Source organism: Chamaea fasciata, unplaced genomic scaffold (genome assembly GCF_029207755.1).
Source record: "Chamaea fasciata isolate MVZ Bird 193981 ecotype frontalis unplaced genomic scaffold, bChaFas1.0.hap1 SCAF_3, whole genome shotgun sequence".
NCBI lineage: Eukaryota > Metazoa > Chordata > Aves > Passeriformes > Sylviidae > Chamaea > Chamaea fasciata.
This window is the reverse complement of record NW_027094088.1, coordinates 79666319-79691338: the sequence shown is the minus strand read 5'-3', so window position 1 is coordinate 79691338 and position 25020 is coordinate 79666319. Positions and strand designations below refer to the sequence as shown.

The following is a 25020-nucleotide window of genomic DNA, read 5'->3' as shown; positions in this document are numbered from 1 at the left end:
ACCATTGAGGTCCATTCCAACCCCTTAACATTCTATGATTCCGTGATTGTAGTACTGCAGGTGTAAGTGATGTGTGCATTAACAACACTGCCTCCAACATGTGTGTGTGTGCATGGGCTGTTAAGAGCACACAGGTACATTGGTAGTATATGAAAATTAACCTCAATCTTCAAGTTACTTTCCTCATTTTAAGATGTTCTTAAATAATCTGAATGAAAGAGCTCTTTCCACCCTTTATACTATATGGAAAACAGCCCAGAGAAGTGGTGGAATCACCCTCACTAGAAATACTCAAAAGCCACCTGGACACGGTCCTGGGTGACCCTCCTGAACAGAGCAGCTGGACACGATGACCTTCAGAGGTCCCTTCCAATCTCAGGCATTCTGTGATTCTGTGAATACTGTGGCACAGGATGATTTTTAAAACAATAGGTCCTACTTCAAAGAAAGTAAGTCTATAGTAATAGAGAAAAATCTTTAATATATATCTAGATGTAAGCGTTGTATCTACTGTATCTTACCTCCTGTGTTGAAATTCTATTCTTTAGTTCAGCTACTTTAGAAGTAGAATGTTCCTTTGCATGCTGGCAAACAATCTTCTCGATTTCCCTCCCATGGGAAGCTTTCAGAGATGCAATGTATTCTGCTGTGTCTTCCTGCATCCTGAACAGAGCAAGAGAAAAGTGAGATGTAGTAAAGCAGCTACAGACAATTCTTCAAAAATGCAGCAGCTTCTCACTTGAACACACAAAATAACAAAAATTTTAAGGGCAGCATATCCTAGATACTTCACAACAAAACCTTGCAAAACAGGACCACCATTAATTCTATTGCTCTGAAAGGAGGAAAGGGTGGGAAACCTATAACGGTGGATATGTATATCATCTAACTAGAGGCAGTTTGAATACAGAAAATTCAGTCAATCATCTTTGCTGGTTCCTCTTATTAAAACAATGTTGAGAAAACAAATGCTTTTTAATCATAATGCAGCTATCTTCTTTGAGGTATCTATTCTAGAAAAGAACGTGTTGAAATGCAAATATGCCAATTTCTTCTTTGATTGTGAAGGAATGTAAGGAAGACTAGGTGAAGTATAAGGTTTTTACAGTTGGCCAAGTAAATCTCACTGAAAGCATACCCCAGGTTTGAAGGAAAGAACATGGACCAAATATTAATGCTATACAAAACAAAGCATCTGAGATACGATTTACACTGAGATAATTTACATAAAAGCATAAGAAATTATAGCATTAATAAAAGCACTAATACAGATTTGCCTGTAGAAAGAACTGTGACAGTGCACTGCTTAAAAAAAACATCAAAAAAACAAAGCAACAAAAAAAAGCCAAAGCCAGAAAACAGTACAAATGAGCAACCTTCACACATGGCTGACATGTTAATGTGCTACTTCAATCCCATGTTTGCAAACACTCAAAGAAGGTTTTTAAAGGAATATGTTGAGCATTTACCTTCGTATGTTACTTTCAGAATATGCCAGTGCTGCTTGAGACTTCACCCGCTGCTGGCTCATTTCTAGGGACAATCTCTCCAGCTCCTCTTTCAGATGCGCATTTTCTTGCAGAACTTCCGAGAGATGAGAATCAGAAAAGGTATGTGCTTGGTGCATTTTGTCATCATTGAAAATGCTTAGACAGGCTTCAGTGTTGTTGGAATTCCTTCCATCTGTTGCTGAGGCATTCTTTTTCAAGACCTCTGTGGAATTTCCATTAGTGTTTGTTTTATTTCTCAAATTATTATCAGACAACATCATCATCCTTTCTTTTTGAAGTTTCTCTACAGTTTTTGTGAGGTCTTGTATTTCTCTATTTTTGGTGACCAGTTCTTCATTTAGTTTTAACAACCTGTCTTTTGTGTTACCTTGTTTCATCTTAGAGTCCATGGACTCTAAGTCTTTATTATCATTTTTACTTCTGAGTTTTAATTGGGAATTTTGACTTCTAAGATTTTCAATTTCTGTTTGGAGGTTTCCAACAGTGATCTGATGGGTCCTCTTTAGATTCTGAAGCTCCTGTTCAAGTTCTGTAGAAGTGGCTTTATCACCATTCAGTTTTGGTGTTTCATTCATAAATTCATAGGCAAGTAGTTGCTCAAGCTCTGCAAGTCTTTGTTCATACTGTATCTACGAGGGGAGTAGAAAGCAGGAACAAAAAAGCAGTTTCATAAGTGTACTGTTATTATTATTCCTATTATTCTTCCTATTATTCTTTAAAGATACTGCCCATCTGAAGGAAGATTTCAGAAGACAGGATACAAATCAGGATTACTAACAAACTACTCTATCAGTTCAGAAATTAGTGAGTGAAATAATTAAGTCTGCTGTAAAACAATTACTCAAAACATTTACTACAAAATAATCTAATCACAATGGATGCAGTAACAATGGGACAAAAAATCATATTGACAAGAAAATATTTCTTTTTTATGTGATTAAGTTCTCTTCAGATGCTACCAATATTAATTTTGTCATTATGTACTTGTTATATGTCAGCTGGCAAACATTCATGTCACATGTTCAAAACTGTACTTACACATTTTTCAAAACATCGAAATTTTTAACAGATCTTTCTTTTTATGTATTTATAAGTATGAAGATAGAAGTATGAATTCAGAGAGACACAGAATCTTTCCTCCTAATGAGCTGAGGAAAACCTAACTTTAATAGCTTGGATGGCCTTTGAAGAAAGTATAATGAGCAACGTGTGGAGGAAAGGTGGAACAAGTGGCCAATGCTTCCCTTTCTTGCTCATTAAGCACCTGTGCAGTTCATCTTTTCCTTGAAGTAAAATGCCAGACTTCCATGCTAACCTGATTCTTTAGGCTCACTATCATGTAATTTTTGGACAGCATGTTTAGTGGTTCCCAATGTTCCCTTAAAATGCTCAGCCAGCAGATCTTTGGAATCACAGCCTTTGGTACAACAAGGAATTAGATAAGTAGCTACTCTGACCCACAGGGTGAAAACCACTTACCTTACTTGTAAGAATTAAATTATTATGCCTCGAGACCATGTCCTCTTTGTTTCAATGCTACCCTAGCAATTTCAACGCTATTTTTATCTTAGGTGCTGAAGTGTTGGAACCCTGGGCACTGAGAATTTTAGACTTTCTGTGCTGACAGGCACTGACCCCCCCAAAAAACACTGCATTTGACCTGAGGCCTTGGAAAGGCTTTCAAAATTGAATGATAGCACTGGGATTATAGGTGTGTAGTTTGAATAGAAGTGTGTAATATCACATGGTGGAAAACTTAAGAGTTTAAGATTTTAGAATATAGTAATATATATAAAGCAAGATGGAGGTTTTAGGGCATAGGCTAGTCCTTCTTTTTCACCTTCTTCTCCATGGGTCTAGGTGGTATTTTGTAACTGGAGAGAAAAGTCTGCACTGCGGACCACGGGTGGTTGGTTATTGGGTTAAAAGTAAAAATAATTTAGGTGTCAATACTTTATTGGACAGTTTGTCCTTAAAAGGCCTTGCAAAGAGATAGAGATGGCTCCATTTTTACTTTTTAACTTCTTGTTGGCTAGAAGTGCTCACGGCTTGTGACACTGTAATATGGATAAAAGTTAATAAACATCTGAGTCTGAACATGAAATACGGCTCGAGCATTTAATCCTGACTCCGGCAGAAAAGAAGATAAAAAGCAACACTGCAGGTACTGGAATTCTGGTTCTAAATTCTCTGAGTATTTTTTTTCCCTTGAATGTGGTCTTTGCCTTCAGTTTTAACCACTACCTTGGAGTGTTAACCACTAACTGGAGTGTTAGACTCCAGTTGCCTTGTGACTGCTACTTGCGAAGTAGACTACTCAACTTTTACCTTTATTTTTTGAAACTGTTGTTCCATGGTACGGAGGCTTTTCTTAGCTTCATCATCTTTACCTTCAAGTTCTGTTTCTAATTTCTTTATTCTTCTCTCCAAAAATTCAACTGTGTTTGTTTTAGCTGAAAGATCATTTGTTTTCTCAGCAGCAGCAGCAGCATAAATCAAAGCAGGCAAAGAATTTGGATACCTTCTTTTTATAATTCCTTCCATTTCTCTGATCTATTCATAAGAAAATTAAGTCAAAGGTCAAAAATAATAAAGTTCTAATGAAAAGGGAACAGAAATAAGTGACAGAATGTTAACAAATTTCAATTCCTTAAGGAGGAAGAATGAAAACTAGATGCCTATACTGAGAATTATTGTATATTCCTCCCATTTATGTTTTTGTTTACAGAAAAACAAGACTCCTCATCTCTTACTGACTAACTTACACATGATCTTAACAAAATATTGTTCTAGTCTTCAGATTGCCTTCTGTCAAAAGTCTAAAGAAAGTCAGAAAAAGGGATTTGAATATGGCTCCTAATGCTGTGAATATGCTTTTTTTCAGGATTTGCATTCACATTCTACTTTTCCAACTGTTAAAGATATTTCACAGCGATATTGGAATTATTCTCCCAATAAGAGATTATATGCCTTTTATTTTGTAGTCTGTAATAATGTAAAACTAATGCTGCATGCAGCATTAAAGTCCCTCTCTTATCTATGGATAAGATATTGCAGAAATCTGCAAAGGCTCTTGCCCATGAGTTCCACATCTCTAACTAATGCAACTGCCACCTCCTAAAATTCAGGAAGGCCCACTTCCACTTGATGTTTCTTTAGTAGAAACATGGATTTAAAGATCTCCATTCTCCCAGTTTTCATGAGTCTTGTAGGAATCCAACAGAATTTAAACCCTTACTCTTGAATCAACTTGGCTGAAATTCGTCATACTGTTAAGGAATTGCTGAATGTGGACAGGAGTCTTAGAAGGTAAACAGCAAGCTTTGGCTTTTGCCCTCTTGCCCCTTTCAAAGAAACTTTAAAGTCATTTAAAAATATTTTAAAAGGAATATCAGCTTGTTAGAACATAGTAGCAAGAAGAGCTCTTTCTAAGTAAATAATTGCAGCTTTTTGTGTTTATGAGTGTTCAATAACACAATTTACTTTATCACAGAACTTCATGCTATGCTTTACCCTTATGAACACATTGGGGTTTTAAGAGACTTATCTGAAACAAAGGTTAAATGAAGGACAGTTCTTCTATTGCATACTTGTCGCTCAAGATCCTGAATTCTTTTAGCATCTGCTGCTCTGTCTCGCAAACGTTTCTTCTGTTGCACACATTGATCTCCTGCTTCAGCTCTGAGCTTCTCAACCTGTCCAATTTACAAGGAGACAAATTGAAATATGTATTCAGAGACACTGTCTAGTAGTACAGAAGCATTTCAAACACACATGATACAATGGAAGTATTCTGCCACTTAAAAACTCGTAATGGTAATTTCTGTACTAAATGATTCTTCAGACTCTTAACCCACATGACAGCTTCTTTCTCCAAAGCAACTGAAACTAGATATAGAAATCTAAAAAAGAATTTCAGCTCTGGGACTCTCTTGTCTTCATACCAGTAAAACTGCTGCTTTCTTTCATACTGCTAGTACACAGGCTTGATTAATAAGCTATCATATAAAATACAACAGTGCATTCCATGGTTTCAGGATGAGTTTAGGAAATGGTTTGCGATTTACAATCCTACCCATGTGATGAGATAAAAAAATAGCCAAAAGGCAATGTTATGTTGTACCTAAATAAAAGCTGAGTCCCAGAACCAGGGGAAGGACCCATATAACTCATGTTTCTGCACTCCCATGAAGTCTGGCCAAGAGAACTCAAAGCTATAATCTAAAATTGAATATCCTACCTTTATTAGCCATTATGACATCTGTACAGGGATATTACACCCTGGATATTTAAAAATATTCCTATATTGAATTCTGTCCCACATTGGTAATGTTACCGTAAGTCACGCTTTCATGCCAGCATTTAATAGTTTGACTGATTTGACTATTTCCATGAAGTCACAGCTCTAGGCAACAGAATTTTTAGACACCAGTCCAGCCAAGAGAACATGCCAATAAAAATATTTCCTTTCACAGGGACGATATCTTGATCAAAGTTTGATATGGTGGTGTCTGACCCTGGCTGCTCCTTAAGAAGCACCTCCTTTCATCTGCGGTCTCTCTAATAAAACACCATAAAAAAATTCCAAGATCAGTTACATTTTAGCACTGGAAGAACTTACTGTTTTACTGAATCCTAAGTCAAATGTAATGACAAGCAGACAATGCAAATCTCAGCAGTATTCAAGATTAATGTAATAGTTTTGGTTTAGATTTCAAGTGTTTTGGGTCTTTCCTCCCTACTACAGTAACTGGGGTGTTTTTCCTAAGAAAGAATTTAGAACTGGTACTTAAGAGAAAAAAAATGTGCCGCCTAAGTTACTATGGAGTAAAAAGGAGGAAAAGAGAATGAGAAAAGGGGCATTCCTAGTTGTTAATGTAACAATATATTTCCTTCTCTTAGGTCAAGAAATTTGAAGGTTTTAGGGAAGCATGTGACTTTTCTTCCCAGAAGCATAGCCAAGACGTCCAATAGAACCAATCTAATATACCAAAAAGAGGGATTATTAAGAAGGAAATAATTACATTACACTCATCACTGGAAAAATAAACAATTTCCAGTTCCAATTTCTTAAATAAAGCTAGATATTATCACCTCTAGTCTTAGTTTGTCAATTTCTTCTCTTGCATCTTTAAGACGGGCTGCGTCTCTATCCAGAAGATCTTGATTTTCTGCATACCACTGAAGTCTTTTTTTTAAATGAGTAATTTCCTGTTTGTATGATTCTTCCATAACTTTAAATTCATAAGACTTCTCACCTACAAGAATAAAACATTCTTAGAATAGTTTTATTACTAATTATGTATTGGAGTAATTAGTCAACACTGTTTTCCTCAGCATATTTCATACATTTACCATTTTGACAACACTGTTACTGTAGTAATTTTAAAACCAGATCCTAATTATGATTTTAAAAGGAACAGTATTTGTAAAAAAACCCCTTTATTTCTCTCATACATAGCAGTACTCAATGGCTCACAGTTCAGCACAGAAAGTATTTAAAAATAACCAGAACTCAGGGAGATCTATCCTTGATCATGCTCTAGTAAACAGACCTTCAGCATCAAGATGAATGACAACACAGAATATATGCTTAGATGTGTATTGACCATACTCCTCCCATTTAGGGATCAAGCATTTTCAGAAGAGACATGGAGGTAATTATTACTGCACTTAGCATTTGTGATGCCTGACACTGGAAATGAGAGAGTCCAATTTTGAGTCCTCTCTCATTAATTCAAACTGGAAAAAGCTCTGATAAGAATGCTGAAAAGAGTCCCAAAGCATAAGTTATAGGTAAAAATGGGCAAGAGCTAAATAGGAGACTAAGATGTACCACAGTAAATCTTTTCTCATGAACAGAGTTGTCAAATAATTGAAATCATCAGTTTTCCATGTCGAGTGAAAGATGGGCAAGAAATCAAACTTAACAGGCCACAACAAACAGTTTGGTTGAATACAGGTAGATACTTTCTAATAGAGTACCAAAAGTACTGCAGCATGCCCTTCACCATATGCTTTTGTTAGAAGTTTAGACATTATTTGGAAATGTTCTAGATGCATTTCACTAAGTAATACTTCATTAAGAAACAAGTTTTTGTTAGGTATTTATTTACAGAAATGCTAAGTAAGAAAAATTATTCAACAAAATGAAGGTGCTTTACTTGATGCAGATGCAATCTGGACTTTCGCTAAATCTCTCTCTTTCTTGGCTTGTACCAAGTCTACCTCAAGAGCTTGCTTATCTTGTTTTAGACGTCTTATCTCTTCTTGTAATTTAGCTTCTTCTTTCTGGGTTTTAGAGAAATACAAAGACTAAATCACAACAGTTGTATCCGCCAACAGCAACAATAAGGTCTTTTAACTCTGGTACTATTTTCATGCCTTGCTACAGCAGAGCATGGGAAAACATAAGCTAAACATTAAAAAAAGCCCCAAATCCCAGATTTTTTAAGCCTTACTTAACTGTCACAGAAGAAGAAAACCTCCGCCTTTTGAGAGGGTCAGTAAAGAAAATGGCTTGACTTCCTTCTGAGACTGAAGACTGTAGGTTAAATGGGCAGATGTATTGTCCAACAGTCCACCTTATTACATTCTACTTCTTGCCATATTCTGCAGGCAGTCTCTCTTCTTTTTGCTACGTGTGAACACTAGCAGACTTCAAGACCAAGTGGGACAAAAGGTCTTGGTGCCAGAGCCACCTCTAGAGATGGAGCCCCTTGGTCCTAGTACGCACAGGTACAGCAAAAATCAACTGGGGGGCTGAGATTTTGGGAGCAGCCAGTAAACAGACCAAGTGTCTAGGCATGTGCATGTAGATATGTTACTGCTAGTGAGCTCCTATCCTGATCTGCTGAGCAGCCACATCAGGCCTTTGTGCATCGAGCCACAGGTGCTCCTTGGGTTTCCATAGGTATTATTTGTATTTCTGTGTTACAAGCAAAGGCAATACTGTTTTCTTAGAGGCCTGGTGTATACCTACCCGCGCTGCTCGAAGCTCTGAAATCAATTCTGTGAAACTCTGATTTCTGGCTGGTTCAGAATCCTGCATGATTCGTGACTGGTTATTAATCTTCTCTATCTTTTCTCTAAACAGCAAGAGCAAAAGCAGTTATGCAATGTGGTGACTCAGCATTCTATCAGTGGCTAGTGAAAAACAAACACAACCCCCAGCCCCCCAAACTGTACCACAAAGTCAATCCATGCAGGTTCAAAACCAAAAGAGAAGCAAATATGCACAATATCTATATACAAACAAAATTCACTGAAAGGCAAAGTCTTCTCACCTCACATGAACTAGTTTATTTGGACTACACAGGGGAAGGAAATAAAAATCTGCCCTGCAACAGTGGAACTCATTTACTGGCCTCTCCAAAGCAAAGATCTGTAGATTAGGAATACACACAATTGCTAGGTTGTTTTCCCTCATTACTAGCACAGGATGCAAAACTCACAGGACCTACAATGCAGTGAATAGGATGGTTTCTCCACTCACAGAACCTCCTGTGCCCCCTGATCTACTGTGTATCTCACAACAGCATCAGAACATCTTAACAACATCAGCAGAGCCATAATATCAGAACAAGTGCAATACAATGTATTATGCATTCTGATGTGAATAAGAACATTGAAATATTTCCCAAGTGGAAGACTCTGGTCTTCCCACGGGTTTGCAACATCATGAAGTAAACAAAATTAAGCGCCCATAATCATCACAAATCAATTCTCAAAAGAAGAAACAAAACCACAAACCTGAGAAACACTAGAAAACATGTACCTGATAGACTCTGCAATGGGTCTTAAAACAAACAAACAAACAAAAAAAACCCCACCAAAAAACAAAAAACAAACCCTAGAGATTTTAGGTCAGATATGTAAATGAGCCTACCTTAAGTGATTTAATTCAGACTTTAAGCACTGATTCTCCTTAAACATTCCTTCCTCATTTTTTTTGTTTTCCATTTGTAGCTCTTTCATTTGTTTGTACAACCTCTCATTTTCCTGAGTTGAGACAGACAAAGTTAAAGAATGTTCATAAATTACTGTTTTCTACAGTTATAAAAAATTTTTCTACGAATCACATAGTTTCCCTGCTGAAACAGTGGAAGAAAACACAAAATATTTCATTACTGAGCTTCTAAAATGGGTATCTTACTTTCATTATCTCATCCAAGTGTCTGCTCACTCTGCAGGAAGGAGCTAAGTCAGATCCTCTACAAACTATCCCAACTATATTCTAAAAACATGTTCATGGGTGCATGCTGATAGATCAGAGCTCAGCCTCCCCATGCTCCAGTCCTGGGGACACAAACCATCATTGTTTGGGATCCTCACAGCCATGTTGGAAAGACATTGTGTTTATATCAAGGAATTATGCTGAGCATCAGCTGGAAGCTGGTTCAGCTACCCACTGGATTTTACGGCTGCAAGTATTCAAAAGCATTATTAAGCTTGAATTACCTATTTCTCCACTTGACTAAGTAATACAAATCAGCCACGTTAATAAGGCTACCTTGAAATCTGCCACTCAGATCTTGAGAAAAACATTTTAAAAACCCAAATTTTTCAGATTTATAATGCTGCTTAAATGTACTAATTTTCAACTACATTTGGGCAAAAAGTTTGTAGTTCTTCATTGACCATAAAGTATTTTCCCGGTTCTCAATTGAAAAGTTACCGATTTTTACAATTTAGAACATTTACATGAAACTGTGGCAAAACTTAGTCCAAACTAGATGTGTGAAAGACTTTTTAAACCGGCAAAGTGTTTGCCCTTCACACCAAAATTCCATCCACTTTTGAGAAAACAAAGTAACTCTTTTCAACAGAAAAGTGGCAACCATTAAACAATTTTGTTTCTGAAACTGGATACAACACAGCTCAACACGATATGTGCCGTTACCTGTTGATAACCTTGAATAATGACCTCTTGATCTTCAATCTCTTTTTGTATTTGTGCCAGTTTTTCCTCAGTTACAGGAATTGTTGCTGTATGGGTCCACCTCTTTTCTTGGGTCATCTCTTCCATACTTCTTAGCTTTCAGGAAAAGACATACAAGCAATAAGAAAATTTTGTTAGCAATTTGGAATTTTCTGCAAGACTACCATCCAATCTCTTCATTACGGTATGACAGCAGACTAATGAGGGGCTCTTAATGGAGTTTTACAGAAACAAAAAAAGGTATAAAACATTTGGGAATAGCTATAAGTTTCTGTTCTTATGTGTGTAGACAGGAGGGTATGTTACAAAGCAGGGAGTTATCTGCAACAAGGGTATAGTGGAATAACTCTGGGAATATTTCATTCAGACAAAACACAACATTGAAAAATGCACCAAGAACTATAAACAATATTTCAGTATATACTTATCTATTACAAGTGGTGTCTGTGAGAGTAAATTAAATCTTTTCAAAAAAGTTGCTGCAGGATTCTCAAAATAGAAAAGTAAGGGAAGTCAGGATAACATGGTTTATCTCCAAGAAAAAAGGAAAAAAACATGTCTTACAGGCAATAAATGTAACAGCAGGTATGCATTTATAAAGTTGCAGTGTCCATACATTTAGATTTTCTGCTCATCAACAACTCATGTAAAGTAACATTGATTCAATTTCCACAAGCAATGTTTCTTCTCTTCTACAGGCACAGGATACAAGATGATAACATACCTTACTCTGAAGAACATAGTTTTCCTGACCCAGACGGGAAAGCTCCTTTTCATGCTGTGTTTTCAGTTCTACTACCTTGGCCTCCATCTCCTTCTCTTTTTGTGCAAGCTTGCTGCTCAGCTGCTGAACCAAATCCCGAGCTGTGTGCAGGTCCTCCTCTGCTGCTTGTACTCGCTTTAACAAATACAGCTCTCTATCACAGCTTTTGATAGGGGAAAATGATAAGTCCTAGGGTAGACAATTCAGGGAAACATTACACTGAGCTGATTGTTTACCAGAACTCTGCTCATCAGTTTTATTTAACTGGTTTGTCTGACTCTCAGCAACAACACAAGGCACTTGAAAAAACAACCCAAAATACAACCCCCCCCAACATTTTATTAGCAAAACATCCTATATTTAATGAGCTACCTTCTCATTTGCAAAATATATATGAGGAAAACAAGACAAAAAACCCCAAAAGAAACAAATACACCACATATGACAGCCACTATATTGCTACCAGAATTATTCTATTATGCATCTTACTTCTAGCAAAGCAGTGCTTTAGGTATTCAATGAATAACTTTTTTTTGCAGTTGATAAGTAAAAAGGAAAAACCATTATGGTACGGTAACTTCAGTCATCTTGGAGAAGTCAAAAGACACTATTAAATATTTAATGCAATGCAAATAGGAAAAATCCCTGAACAGCAGTACTGTTTAAACATTCATAGCAGAATATTTTAAGTAGAAGTTGTATTTAACCTTCTTTTACAATGGAATAGTAATTTTTAGAATTTAATAAGCACTTTGATTATACAGAACCATCAAAGCAACAGCATTATCCAAGCAACTGAAAAGCAGTATGATTATATCTGCATATTTTAAAAGCAAAAACTAGCGTTTGACCAAAGGGAAGACTTCATTCAATATTTCAGTATTTGCCAACCTTGTGATAACTGCTAAAAACCTTGACAAAATAGGCTTGCAAACCAAGCTGTACATGCTATAATTAGGAGCATCACTGATTATTACTCACATGATGATACTGCCTGTTATAATCCACAGCCTGGCGTCCATGATTACTAACAACTGATTGGCCAGACAAAATTCTGTTAATACTTCCCTCCAAAGTTGGTTCATTCGTTGCAGATCTTATTATCCTAGTAGCAAATAAGGCTTCTTCATTTAGGCAGAAAATAAAATAAAACAAATTAAATTCAGAATTTTAAGTCCTTTAAGAAAAATATGCATCAATGTGATCCAACCTGTAGGTATATAAAGTATTCTACAACCTGAATTTTGAATGAAATATAGAAACCTGAAAACAATGATACACTATGGAAACAGGAGGTGTTTTTGTTGTGTTTTTTTTTTTTTTTTAAGTAAGAAACTGATGACAAGATAAAACAAAACCCAAGAGAACAACTGAAACAAGTAGCTGGATAATAAATCCTTCATGAAACAAGGTTAACCTCACTCCTCTACTTCAGAAGTGGCCACTTATCTAAGTATGCAGAAACACAACAAATTTCAAGCTCTCGGGAAGAGAAGACACAGCATTTTTCAAAATAGACTTTGGAGTGAAGACAGCATAAAAAGAAATGCAACAGTTATTTGTTGCATCAAATAACAACTTGACTGGAATAAGAAATCAGGAAAGTTCCCCCTAGAGTCACTAATATACATGGAACTATTCACATCTCAGCCTTCTGAAATACAGATAGTAACTACAATTGCCATTTCAACTGCTTCTGCTTAGGAATGCTACACATGAAAAAAAACCCCATCAGACAACGATTCTTTTCCAAATTTCACGCTTTTTTAATGTCACACACCCCTCAGAAAGGTGTCCCCTTAGCACTGATGACTTGGGAATTTTTTGATTCAATGCTATTCTCTTCCTAGGTATAGAGGAGGCCCTTGCAGAATGTGGCCAGGTGAGATTAATTTCTGCAATCACCTAAAATTGCTATTGTGAATGGTTATAGCTAGAGAGGGAAGAGGATGTTTGAATGAAGCCAGTGGTCTTATTTTCTCAGTACTTGTCATTCATGTTACCACTTTCACCAGGCTGTAAAATCTTCTCTTCCCCAGGGAGAGACAAAACAATGTACTGAGGAACTGAGGTCCTTCAGTTCAACAGCTGCCACCGAAGCATCTCCCTAAGGTAGGTAACAATCCTAAACTGCTTTTCCTGACACTGCCTGCAGGGTTTTTAAAAGCACTGCACGCTAGAAGTGCACTAAAGCCTGGGTACCTGTAGAGTTCCTTGGCCCTGCCTCATGGATAGCTAACATTGTCTGCAAAGACACTAAGCTGAATTATCTCACAAAACTCTTCAAGCTTCAGCCCGAATTAAAAAGGTTCAGTCCTTTACTTGTAACTCGGTTTTCACAGGATTACACTGGTGTTCTCCTTTCCACACTGCTTCCGAGAGACAGGAACAGAAAATAGAACTTCCTTTTTAGTACTTTTTTTGTACTCTAGGAAAGCAGGGATCAAAAGAAGAAGCTGAGGACAGGAATTCAGCCTCAAACATACAAGCTAGTGAGTGACTCAGCGAATCTTTGCATTTACTGTAATGAAATATGTCAACTTGTAGATATTACCTTTTGAACACCAGCTTTTTTTATTCTTTCGGTCCTACTGGTGAACAACAGATAAGTCTCAAACACATCGGTGGTAAATGTGAGTGGAAATGAAGCAAGACTACAAAGGTTCATATAAAAGTCTCTCTCACAGCAATTTCATGCTAACACAGAAAAAAAATCAGTACTTAACAGCATTTGAGTTTCGATTTCGCTATGACATCTGAGTTTTTTTAATGTGAAGCATAGAAAGCAAACCTCTCTGGCTCTTAAACTCAGAATTAAAACTCTTGAAACTTAGAATTACCTTTAGATTTTGCTCTATCTGCAGGACTTTTGGCTTTCATACAGGTATTTTTGAAAGTTTCTTTTGGTGTTTTCCTTTCACTAACTGGAAAAGATTGCTTTGAAATTAAAGTGGGTTTCCCATAGCCAGAACTTCTAACCAGTCCATGAGGACCATGTGAAGGTTTCTTTTTGTGTGCAGTTGCTGGACTTCTGATATTCTTATGTGACATTGGTTTGGTTGTCATTGATCCTGATCTTTCATTCTTCAAGGAACAAGACCGAAGAGCCTGTGGCAGAACACATTTGTTTAAAACAAGTTTTAAGCTCTGCTGTAAACTGAGGGTAGCATTCACCAGTGAAAAACACAGAACCAGTTACCAAAATTACACAACTGTAAGACTCAGGGTGACGGCAAGCATTATTTTTAATCAAATTAGTAGAAAGTAATTTTGCAGAACTGTACTACTTCAGAACTACATAGGGCAAGTATTTTGTACTGGCTCAGCTTAATTGATGTGGGAAATTCCATTTTATTTTAATTGTACTGTACACTACAGGATCTTTTGCTTGCTGAAGAAGGTAGGTCATGACTAAAGGCTAATAAACACGGTGAATATAGACACCCAGCCATGAAGAAAGGAACAGTGGCAGGCAGAGGAACCCTGCTAAACTTGATCATCAAAAACAAAGCACACAACTCCCAAGACCAACAAATGAAAAGGTTTAGCCTGTTTGCCCTCTGTCAGTACAATGCCTTGCACACACAAGAGATAATTGCCTAAAGGAGTGTGAATCTAGGGGATGCAAGGAGAAAAGAATTTGGGGATGCAGGGAGAAGATTTGGGATTACGTAAATCTTGTTCTGGAATGTCTGAGATGATTGTAGGAATGTGCAAAATTTACAGTACCTTTAGGGAAAGAATAAGAACTAGGTAAAGAAACAAGTCTGGGAAACAGAGGAAAAAATCAGATTAAAAAAGCTGGTGACATGATCAGGTGGCCGGTCAACAAGCTTATCTGACTCAGCTGGACACTGACCATGGCAGTCTCTCCTATATTCTTACTGAACTGCATTTCTAACTGCTCTCTCTGTACAAATGTTCCCTGCTCTGTGCCTGCTGTGCATTTACATGTGTCCCTCCAATGCTCACATGCTCAGAAACATCACTGTCTTGAGCTGGAGAAACGGCATTGCAGCAGCTTTACACATGTTGGGCTGGGACAAGAAGAATCCCACTGGTCTCAGTGTCCACTAGGTTTGGTGACCTCTAACAGTAGCAGTGGCAACGTGAGAATTTCAAGAAAAAGAACAACAGTCTCAATTTATTAACAACAGAGCATAATCAAGTGACAGACTGTCTAAAGTACATGCCTTTAAAAATTACTTCCATGGAGCAAAAATCTGATTGGCAATACTCACTTTTTTAGTTTTGCTTCCTTGTGAGAGCAGAGAGTCTTGTCCTATTTTTTCCCTTAGTATATCAGGCTGTACTTCACTGGTTTGAACTTCTTTCTCAGCCATCCGCTGAAAGTTATCGTCATTCATACTTGTCCGTAGAAAGATGCTTTCTTCTCTGTTTAACTTTTCAACTAAGTTTTTCTCCCAAGCTGTACTATGATTCTGGGGGTCCTCAAAGGGTGAGTGACTAATGAGGTCATGTTCTGTGCTGCCTACCAGTTTCACAGGACTACAAGAAAAAAGAAGTCATACATAATAAGACTTTTGCCCTTTGCTTTTTTATCACTTTGCAAAAATTGTGCCATTTTTTTCCTTAGGTATCAGCTGTAAAGACTGCCTGAATGCCGAAGAGCTACTAAGCCTCTTTTAAGACCCATCTTGCAGATTTAGTCATACAGATTCACTCCCATGCTGTGTAAAAAGAGCCTCTGTTTTGGGGCAGGCAGTAAAACTGGCCACAAGATAAACACCTGTAAGCCTGCAATTAACACTAATTAAAAAAAGAGCAGCATTTCTGCTGAGTGCAGCTACATGATGAGCTCCCTGAACTCATCTGCTAAGCTTTAGCCGTATTTCTGATACTTCCAAGGCCTGTGCTGACTCCTCTAGACAGAGCAGTTGCAGCAAAGAATGGGGAGGTATGGAGCACAGGTTGGTAAGAATCACAACAGTGGGGTTTGGCCTTAAGAGGAATTGAATTTAAGATTATGGAATTTGGAGAGCTAGGATAGGATGTGGGCTGAAATTCTTGTATGGAGAAGGGGAAAGAGCAGAACACTGGGAAGGCAGAGATCCTAGCTGTGAGAGTGACGAACACTCCCCCAAAAGATTTGACAAACACTGCTGCTTATTACCCAATGTAAGTATGGGAATCTCTGGTCTAAACCTATTAACACTGTATAATTAATTTAACAGCTTACTGCAAATGCCATAATGCCAGTGCAAGATGTAACAAAATTTCAGTATTCAATTAGGGAAAGAGACAGATGAGTTATTTAGTAAGGCATTTTTCACAAATCGTTAGCAGCTTTAAGTTACTGCAATTCTTAAAATGCATCTTGAAATAAATACCTTTCAGGGTCCACATCAAAATTTCTGATACTACACATATGCCCTCTAATTGTTTTCATCAATTCTTCCACAGTAGGTAAATCTAGATAATGAGAAATAAATATAAAATAAATTATAAAAACAACCTAGAAAAAAAAATTGTTACAAGGACATCATTTAAAAATGTTGCATAAAGGAGTATTATAGATATCACTAGCTCACTCGTTTCACAAGCTTGTACAAAACATGACTTCCTTTGAGCTATTTACCTGAATCAACAGTTGACATTTTTTTTGCGGAGATGTCGTTATTTTGTGAGATGGTTTGCCCTAAGCCTTCTGAGACTGCCCGTGCAGAATTGTGCAGTTTCTGCTCGTCAGTGTCCCCCAAAGACTGACCAATGTGATGATATGCCTGCTGTAGCGCTTCCATCTCACTGGTGGTTTGTCCATAGGAAGTACCTGAGAAAAGAAGCAGGCTTGTAAGAGACACTACTCAATTTTCTGTTCTGGGAAACATCCCACTGGAACCTGTGTTTGTTACTAGCTTGGTCTATTATGTGGGGAAAACAGTGATTCCACTTACATTAAAAGAATAATTAAAAATCTTATTTTTCTTATTAAAAGAAATAGTTGCCAAGTTAATTAGTGTCTACTAAATTGTCTCATCTACAGTTTGCATTCCGCTCCCCCATCCTCCCCCACCTCAATATTTTAACAGTACTAAAATTAACAGCTTATGTTATATGGCTTTTTTAACAGGTGCCATCACAGCCATAATCTGGATATAAGTCGGCTTATATAAGTACTGTTGTGTGAAGTTTGCTAAGAGAACGTATTTAATAATTCAGTTCAATGCCGTCAAAGAAGAATTTTAGATTGAGAAATAACCAAAGGAGATGGTATTTAAATATGAAATTGCAGCATCAAAAGCTACTTTGCAATAACCAAGTGTAAAAAGGAGTCTTTTTAGCAGAAACATCACTTTTTTCCTGAAATATTTCCTCCTGCTTTCAAGATTTATTGGCAGAAGCCAAGAGCTTCAAGTTAATCTAAGAACAAGTGAAGATATTGGAGTCAGCTATTTTAATAAATTAAGATTTTAGTTTTTGAGTTTTGTTGTGGGGCGGGGTTTTTTTGGGGTTTATTTTCTTTCTTTAAAGTACCCCTTACCTGCTTCATTCATTTCAACTGCACTGACTTCTTCAGGCTGATCACGCTCACCTGGAGCTACATCTGATGTTTCAATGGCCTTCTGAAGTTCTACAGTAGAATCTTGTGAATCAAGCAGTACAACTAAGAAAATAAATATTTAAGAAAACCTCTTACTTATACTTCGTCACACTGGAATTAAAAATATACCAGAGCTTATCTTGATGTCTTAAGCATACAAAAAATACTATGTAGATTATTTTATTGCCATTAATGGAAAACCAATGAACTCTGATTACAAATTTGAGTTCTGAGTAGGTGTAATAAATATAAAAATACATTGATGATCACCTTGAAGTGTTCATGTAGATTATTTTTAACTATTTCAATTCAACATATTTTCAGGACAACACAATAAAATAAGGTAAAAAAATCAAAACAGTAAAAATCAAGTAAGCAAGTTTCAAAAAGTTACATTTAATCTTCTTCCACTGATCAAAGTTTGTATTTTACCTTTAGCCAGCATGCCAGTGTTTGCTTCTTCCTAACAAAAAAAGGAAACAATCACAAATAATTACTTTTTGAATATCAGGGAAAAAAAATTGGACAAACTAGAGAAGTTGGTCCAACACTAAAAAAGAGTTTTTAGAACTAAGCAGTTATACATTCTCAAAGAACAGGCACTTCTCTAAAACCTCCTTAGGATGCCAAAAGGTTCTTAACACCCTGTACTCTATAAACCTTCTCACAAGTGAACAGAAATTACATGCTTCTCTGCATAGAGGAACATTCTTACACCTTCCTGGTTTTCTTTTGCTGCAATTTGAGAAAAGAAAGTAAAGTAGCAGTAAGCACATTATTACACTTCCATTCTAACTTTTCAAACATTTATTAGAAATACTACACTAACAAATTTATTTTAAAAGAACTAAAAAACAATTAAGTTTACCTAGTGAAAATGAACAGACGAAGCTCTATAGACTACTCCTGAAAAAACCCCCAAATCTGAATGTGTGCTCCATGGATGCACCTATGTGCTCCAACCACATGTGCTACACATCAAAAGACCTGACTAAGCCAGTGGACAGCAGTGCCCTCACAGCTCATACAGTGGAGATTTTTGGGACCTTTGTCCAAAGGGCTTCTCTGTACAGAATTACTTCCAGTCTGTGCCACTTGGTAGTGTAGACATCACCTCAATAGGTCTGAGAGTATTAATCACTATCCAGTCCAAGGCTGAGTCTCCATCCAAGCTCATCATTTGTACACTTCCATCCTCATTTCTTAACTCAAAGGAGGAGTAAGCAGGAAACCCTGTGAAGATCTTAACCCTTTCTGTGATCTACCACAGGAAAGCGCACATCCTTAATACAAAGATATAGTCTGAGGGCCACTATATTCTTTCAGACAGTATGTATCATATAAAGGTTGACTGAATTTACATATTGGAGAACTTTTAAAATCCCTGCAATAGAAACATTTAGCAAGCTATACCTGTTCTTGAGGACTTAAATCAACTTCTGACACGACGTTTTGATACACCTGATCTCCCTCAGTTCTAAGGGCAGGATTAGTATCTGTTTCTTCTTCAAAGTCTTCACTGTAGTGACCTAAAAGAGTAAAATAAACATCAAACAGAATGAATACTCAAGGAAGATAAAGCAGTAACAGACAGCTATCTCCTTTTCCCCAATGCCTCCTTTAAGAACAGCTACTGCTAGTTACTCCTTTTATAGGCAACTTTAACTCCTTTTATAGAGGTAACACAAAGTTTCCAAAACTGAGTGTGGTACTGAAACTACAGTGAAAGTAACACACAATCTCTCTAAATTCAAAGGAAGCTTGCCCTGTGATCAGATGTGCTTTGTCTCCTCAAGGTGTGTTTGAATTGACGCCTTTTATGCAATTACTCTCTCTCACTTAGGGGGTGAAATAATTCAATTCCAACCCCATAGATAAAGTACACTGTACATTCACTTTGACAACTCCAGCAGTTTTGAGGCTCAGAATCTGTAATTTGGCTTTTTATGACCTGCTTTGGTGGGCCAAAAGCCACTCACAAAGTAAGCACTATTTAAAACCAGGTATGTCAGAGAATGAACTTCACAAGCAAGCCAAAGGCTTTTCCTTCACTCTCCTAGATCCTTTCACGAGTTTCAGTTCTCTTCTGCTGCATCTCTCCCACTGAGCTCCTGTGATTACAGGCTCCAGTGTCTGCATTATCTGTAACACTTAAACCTAGAACCCTTGCAAAACACTGGCTCATAATGTGTTCTTTGTGTATTTATGATTTACAAATACATCCTCCTTATGCCTGGAAAATTCAAGCATGACAACAGGACCTCTCAAAAGTTCAGCTAAACATATAAATTTGAAAATACAATCCATTAAATTACAGTAATACACTCTATCATATGCCAACAATGAAGCATGAAATAAAGAGACATGACAAGTGAAAGACAAATAAGCAAGAAATGTAGCATGGAAATCTGGAGGGGGGGGGGAATCAGATAAAAGTAATACTGCAGATTACAAAGATTAAACACAGGCATGAGAAGATGGCACAAAAATACAGATGACAGCTAAGACACTGGAGTAAATCAAACATCAAATCAAATTTCAGCATCAGGGTTTTTTTCATTTATGACTGACACAGGGTTTTTACTACTTTTTCCCTCCCTCCCTTTTTTTTTTTGTCTTTTGGTTTACAATAGATGAAAAATCAACTTAAGAAAAGAAAAAGCACTGAAGCAAGAGTAAACCCCTTAACCCCTCTGTATGAATAACAGCTACACAGTCATTATGCAAGGACAGCATAAAAGGCTGATGTGGAACTACAAGTAAAACAAAAGACTATTACCAGATTTCTCTTCATGTGCAGGTTCTTCTTCCTTTTCAGCATTTTCATTTCTGAGAAATAAAATAAAAATTCTACTCTCTTTTTGGACAGCAAATAAATACACCCTTTTTCTTGGAACTCTACACTCTGATACTTCTTACAATTAGTAATAAGAGAAAAAATTGTCATTTGCCCAACAAATCAAATGAAAGGTAAGAAAAGTGGTAAACTGCCAGCAATTATTAACATAAAGTATTTCCCAGCTAAAATTCTCAATTGAATTCTTAAAACCACTCACTTTCTGCATTCCCTTCAAGATCCAAATTAACTCCTCAAAAAATATTTTTATCATCAAGGTTTGCCTCCTGTTCTGACCCTGTCATTCTGGATTAATAAAATAAATTAAAAAATCACCCACCTCACCCTTCTTTCCCCTTTTCCCATAAAATTCAAGTTTTGTCCCTGTCTAAAGCTCTCCAGAATTCTGCCCCTCCAACTGTTTCCATATCAGAAGTTGCCTCTCAACTTAGCAGTTTCAGCAGCAGCAGCCTGAACTTCCCCTTCATCCATTTCTCTCACAGATGTTTGAACTCATTTTCACGTAAACTGATTATAAATGGGCTGCCCTAGTTTATGAAGATTAAGTATCTTTCCTCTAGATTAATTTGTAATATCATGTCTAAAGGGACACAGAATATTTCCTGATCCATTTTCTTGTTATTATCAGTTGTTACCTCTTCATTTATTCCTTACAATTAAGAAGCTGATTTGTAACTACTGAGTTATGTACAAGACTGCAGCTACATCCACTCACCACTAAGTCATGCTCTCACTTTTATTTATTAAGCTCATTTCTGTTCTTGTCTTGAAGAAAAAAAAAGCCAAACCACAATAAACAAACAAAATCATATACAGGATAACATCCAAAATCTCAGTGGCCATACCCAAGCCACATGTGCCCACTAACACAGTCCACAACTTTTCTTCTCTCTAAATTACCGTACAAATGGTGCTAGTATGACAGAATCATTGGAATCCAGCTCTTTATTTAATCTTGAATAATCAATAGTAGAGGAAGCTTCTTGTTCAAGCTTGGCAAAGAAGATCTCTTTTTCTTCTTGTTCTTCCAAGGTATCCAATCCAACTCCCATGATACTTTGATTAGGCCCAGAAGCTAAAACTGAATCTAAATTTTGAAAAAGAGAATAAACTGTGTTTGTCCAGTATGTCCACACAGAATAGCCATAATAGTTAACAACAACTACAGACAGACTCATAAAATATTAATGGTATCAAATCATCACAAACTAGTACTAAGAGACTTCACAACACAGCTGATGGAAGAATTCCATCTTGAAATTAATTAAGGTAAACTGCTTTTAATCGTAACTTATTTAGATCTAGTTAACTCGATGAAATAGCTGGGCTCTCAGTTCTCACCATTTGTTTCCAGGCTGTCTCTAGTCAAAGAGACAGCATCTCCATTACTTTTCTGAAGCTGCATCTTTTCCACATCCATATTTTCATGACTTTCTCCCATAGACTGTGAAGTGTTCTGTATCTTGACAAAGGTTCCATTGCCTTCAAGCATTCCTAAGAAAAATACGGCAATATGACCATCTGAAAGCTATTTGACACACCAGTCTTCTAGTCTCCTTCCAGAACCACCAGTTTTAATCTCACATTGCAATTGCAAAGATATGCAGTCTCATGAGTCACATTCACCTAATTTCCACTGATTCTATATGTAAATCTTGTTTAATTAATTAAGCTATTATAAACTTTATCTTCCTATCCTTTGCACGCATACCTAAAATTCAGCACAAGTCAAATGTAAAAATTCAGTTACTGTCACATTACTCACGAAAGACAATCTCCCACACAGACCCTATACAGAAATAGACATTTCTTTCTTAAAACCCAGTTCATTCCAGTAGATCTACTACCTCAGATCACCACAGATATTTTAAACTTGCTAAGCCATTGGCTTACTGGCTACATTTCATTTGTTGCTTAAAGGCTATAAGGAAAAATAAAACAGTAATCAAAGTCTCTTAAAAGTCACTGATGAACAGCCAGTTCTCCCATTCTATATATTTATGCAACTACAGCTTGTAGTTGCTCTCCTAATTGTAATTTCACTTTTGTGAGGGCACAACATCACCTTAACTTTATGCTGGCTCTCGGGCAGAATGCTACCCTATCTACTTCTCAGTGGAAGACTAAAAGTCAGATATTGCAAGACACTCCTAGTTCAGAAACTCCCTTCTGCCTGCCTGCAAAACACAAGCATTTATACTTATTTTCTGAGTAAGTTCTTGTTGGAGAAGAGATAGGAGAAAAGCTGCTTATGCGTTTTATCAAATGACACATGAAATTATTTAACAGTTCTCACAGAAGGGAACGGGAACTAAGTCCGTCTTTTCCAACATGAATCGTCAGTTGGTAACACTGAGAATTTTTTGCTCTGCCTGGCCACATGATCTCGAGACTGTAGCTGTGTCCTTGTACTGAACACACCAGAAGGGGTGAAGACAGTGACAACAGCTCATTTCCTGCTGCAGGAGACTGGACAAGATCCATACATCAAAAACACTAAATCAGTCTTCCATGTGCTGACCAAGAGCCTCAGCTCCGGGATCTTCCTCTGTTCTCTATAAAGGGCCATACAAGGCCCATTTAAAAATGCCACACTTGCCTAGATCATGACAATGGAGAATCCTTTTCCTTTGGTACTGAAAATGTACTTAGGGTGAGGGAAGGTGGGAAAGTAGGAGTCTCAACACCTTTTTTTCTCCCTACTAAGCAGTCCTCAGCATGTTCATTCTGATTATAAGAGCCTCCTTTTTAAAAAGTGGAAGAGTTTTATTTTCTTGATTTTAATGACAAAGTCCCCTTGGATGTCTTATTGGGAGGCTAAGTGCATAAGATTCCACATCTTGGAAATCTCCATTCCTGTATCTAACCTCAGCTCTGTCCTCAATACAGAGCTCTGATTGACTTGCCTTGCATGCAACAAACAGATGTCAGAGACATTGTCTAAAGGTCAAGCTTCACAGGTATAGAACAGTTAATGCCTAAATAAATACATATTGCTACACTGAAAAGTAGAAACCGGAAAGCTCAAAGTGCTGAACAGAAGTAAAAAGCTACAAATATAGCCCATTTCTCAGGTAGTCAAATGCAGTAATTTAAAGTAATTTACTCAGATGGCACTCTATTCTAGTTATCAAGACAGCAAACAGGAGTCTGTCACAAGTTTTTTGCAGAGCTTTAGAATAGCCATAATCTCACCAGACCTCCAACACCCTGTTTTTGAATAAAAATTTATTAGCAGAATCAAATGCTAACTGCAACTGACCTCCTATGTAGAGATTTGCAAGAAAGGAGAAGGGATTATACAACAGTTTAAAAAAAAAAACCAATTAGAATGCTTAATAGAACAAAAGTTTAAAGAAAACATTTTCCTGTGTTTTTTTTAATTTAAATTATCTCATATCTAGGGAAATTTCTCAGCAGATGTACATTGATCTTGAAGGCTTCATGGGGTTTATGTAAGCTATATAATAATTTTTAAATGTTTTGCTAGTCAGAGTTTGAGTCAAATCAGAGGTTTTTTTAAAAAGCACCTTCCTTAATAATCTGAAAATCAAATACTGCTTCTGCAGCCATTAAACTTTGCAATTTAGCCATTCTCGACACCCAGACACACCCCCCACTGCTAGTGAAGGGAAGAGTATTTGTTTTCTCTCACCTTACACAATCTGAACTCTGAGAAACCTATCAAACTTGGAGAAAATATCAACACATATGGATTTAACAGTCTCTTCACTGTGTTTTTGGCTGTTTAAACAGTCCCACGGATTTCAGTGAGGCTAGTAAGCGCCATTTGTTTTTGTTACTTCTCTCAAAAGCTTTTTAGTTATCTTGAATGCCAAAGATTTCACTACCTCTATGTTTATATGCAACATTTTGTAAGGCTAATGATATATTGTATTCCTTTTTAAAATACAGTCACTTGAAATTAATTAAGACCCTGAGTTTCACTTTGAAGAATATTTCTAACTACTACAGTTGCAGAGAAACAATTAGAAACATAAATATAAAGGACTCAAACTGATAACGACAAACATCTACTGCACAAAGTATCTTCTTTTTTCCTAATCTGACCAAATCTGTCAGAATTGAGTCATTTTACCTTTTTAATACCATATAAAATACAGTAAATTTGTTACCCTCAGAATTGTCTGGACTGTTAGAAGTGAGGGCTCCTTCTTCTTTGTTTACGGATGAATCTTTCTTGTCCTTATGAAATTTTTCCAGCATTTTGGATTTTGACAAAGCCTTGCTGCAAGATGCACTGGAAGTTTTAGAGGGAACTACTTCTAAGTGTACATAAACATTATAAATTTTAACGCATAGTGGACAGGGAATAAAGAGAAGAATGAGATGTGAGACATCAAAGTGACATTACTTCTGAAAAAG

At 36.8% G+C, this 25020-nt stretch overlaps 1 protein-coding gene across 2 annotated transcripts in view; it reads right to left on the bottom strand.

Moving 5' to 3' along the window:
* The window catches only part of CEP162 (centrosomal protein 162), a 51891-nt gene that overhangs the window by 7515 nt on the left and 19356 nt on the right, over positions 1-25020 (bottom strand). For both annotated transcript variants that reach the window (XM_066179609.1, XM_066179608.1), the window contains 21 exons: positions 21976-22128; positions 21535-21721; positions 20557-20606; positions 19191-19306; positions 18210-18240; positions 17718-17840; positions 16815-17006; positions 16567-16648; positions 15457-15724; positions 14056-14323; positions 12197-12339; positions 11177-11404; positions 10414-10548; positions 9400-9512; positions 8494-8599; positions 7676-7802; positions 6606-6769; positions 5102-5206; positions 3840-4064; positions 1470-2140; positions 522-663 (listed from right to left, as the gene is read on the bottom strand). In XM_066179609.1, the coding sequence (XP_066035706.1) occupies positions 522-663; positions 1470-2140; positions 3840-4064; positions 5102-5206; positions 6606-6769; positions 7676-7802; positions 8494-8599; positions 9400-9512; positions 10414-10548; positions 11177-11404; positions 12197-12339; positions 14056-14323; positions 15457-15724; positions 16567-16648; positions 16815-17006; positions 17718-17840; positions 18210-18240; positions 19191-19306; positions 20557-20606; positions 21535-21721; positions 21976-22126 (3627 nt within the window). In that variant the 5' untranslated portion in view covers positions 22127-22128. The remainder of the gene's footprint in view (positions 1-521; positions 664-1469; positions 2141-3839; positions 4065-5101; positions 5207-6605; positions 6770-7675; positions 7803-8493; positions 8600-9399; positions 9513-10413; positions 10549-11176; positions 11405-12196; positions 12340-14055; positions 14324-15456; positions 15725-16566; positions 16649-16814; positions 17007-17717; positions 17841-18209; positions 18241-19190; positions 19307-20556; positions 20607-21534; positions 21722-21975; positions 22129-25020) is intronic.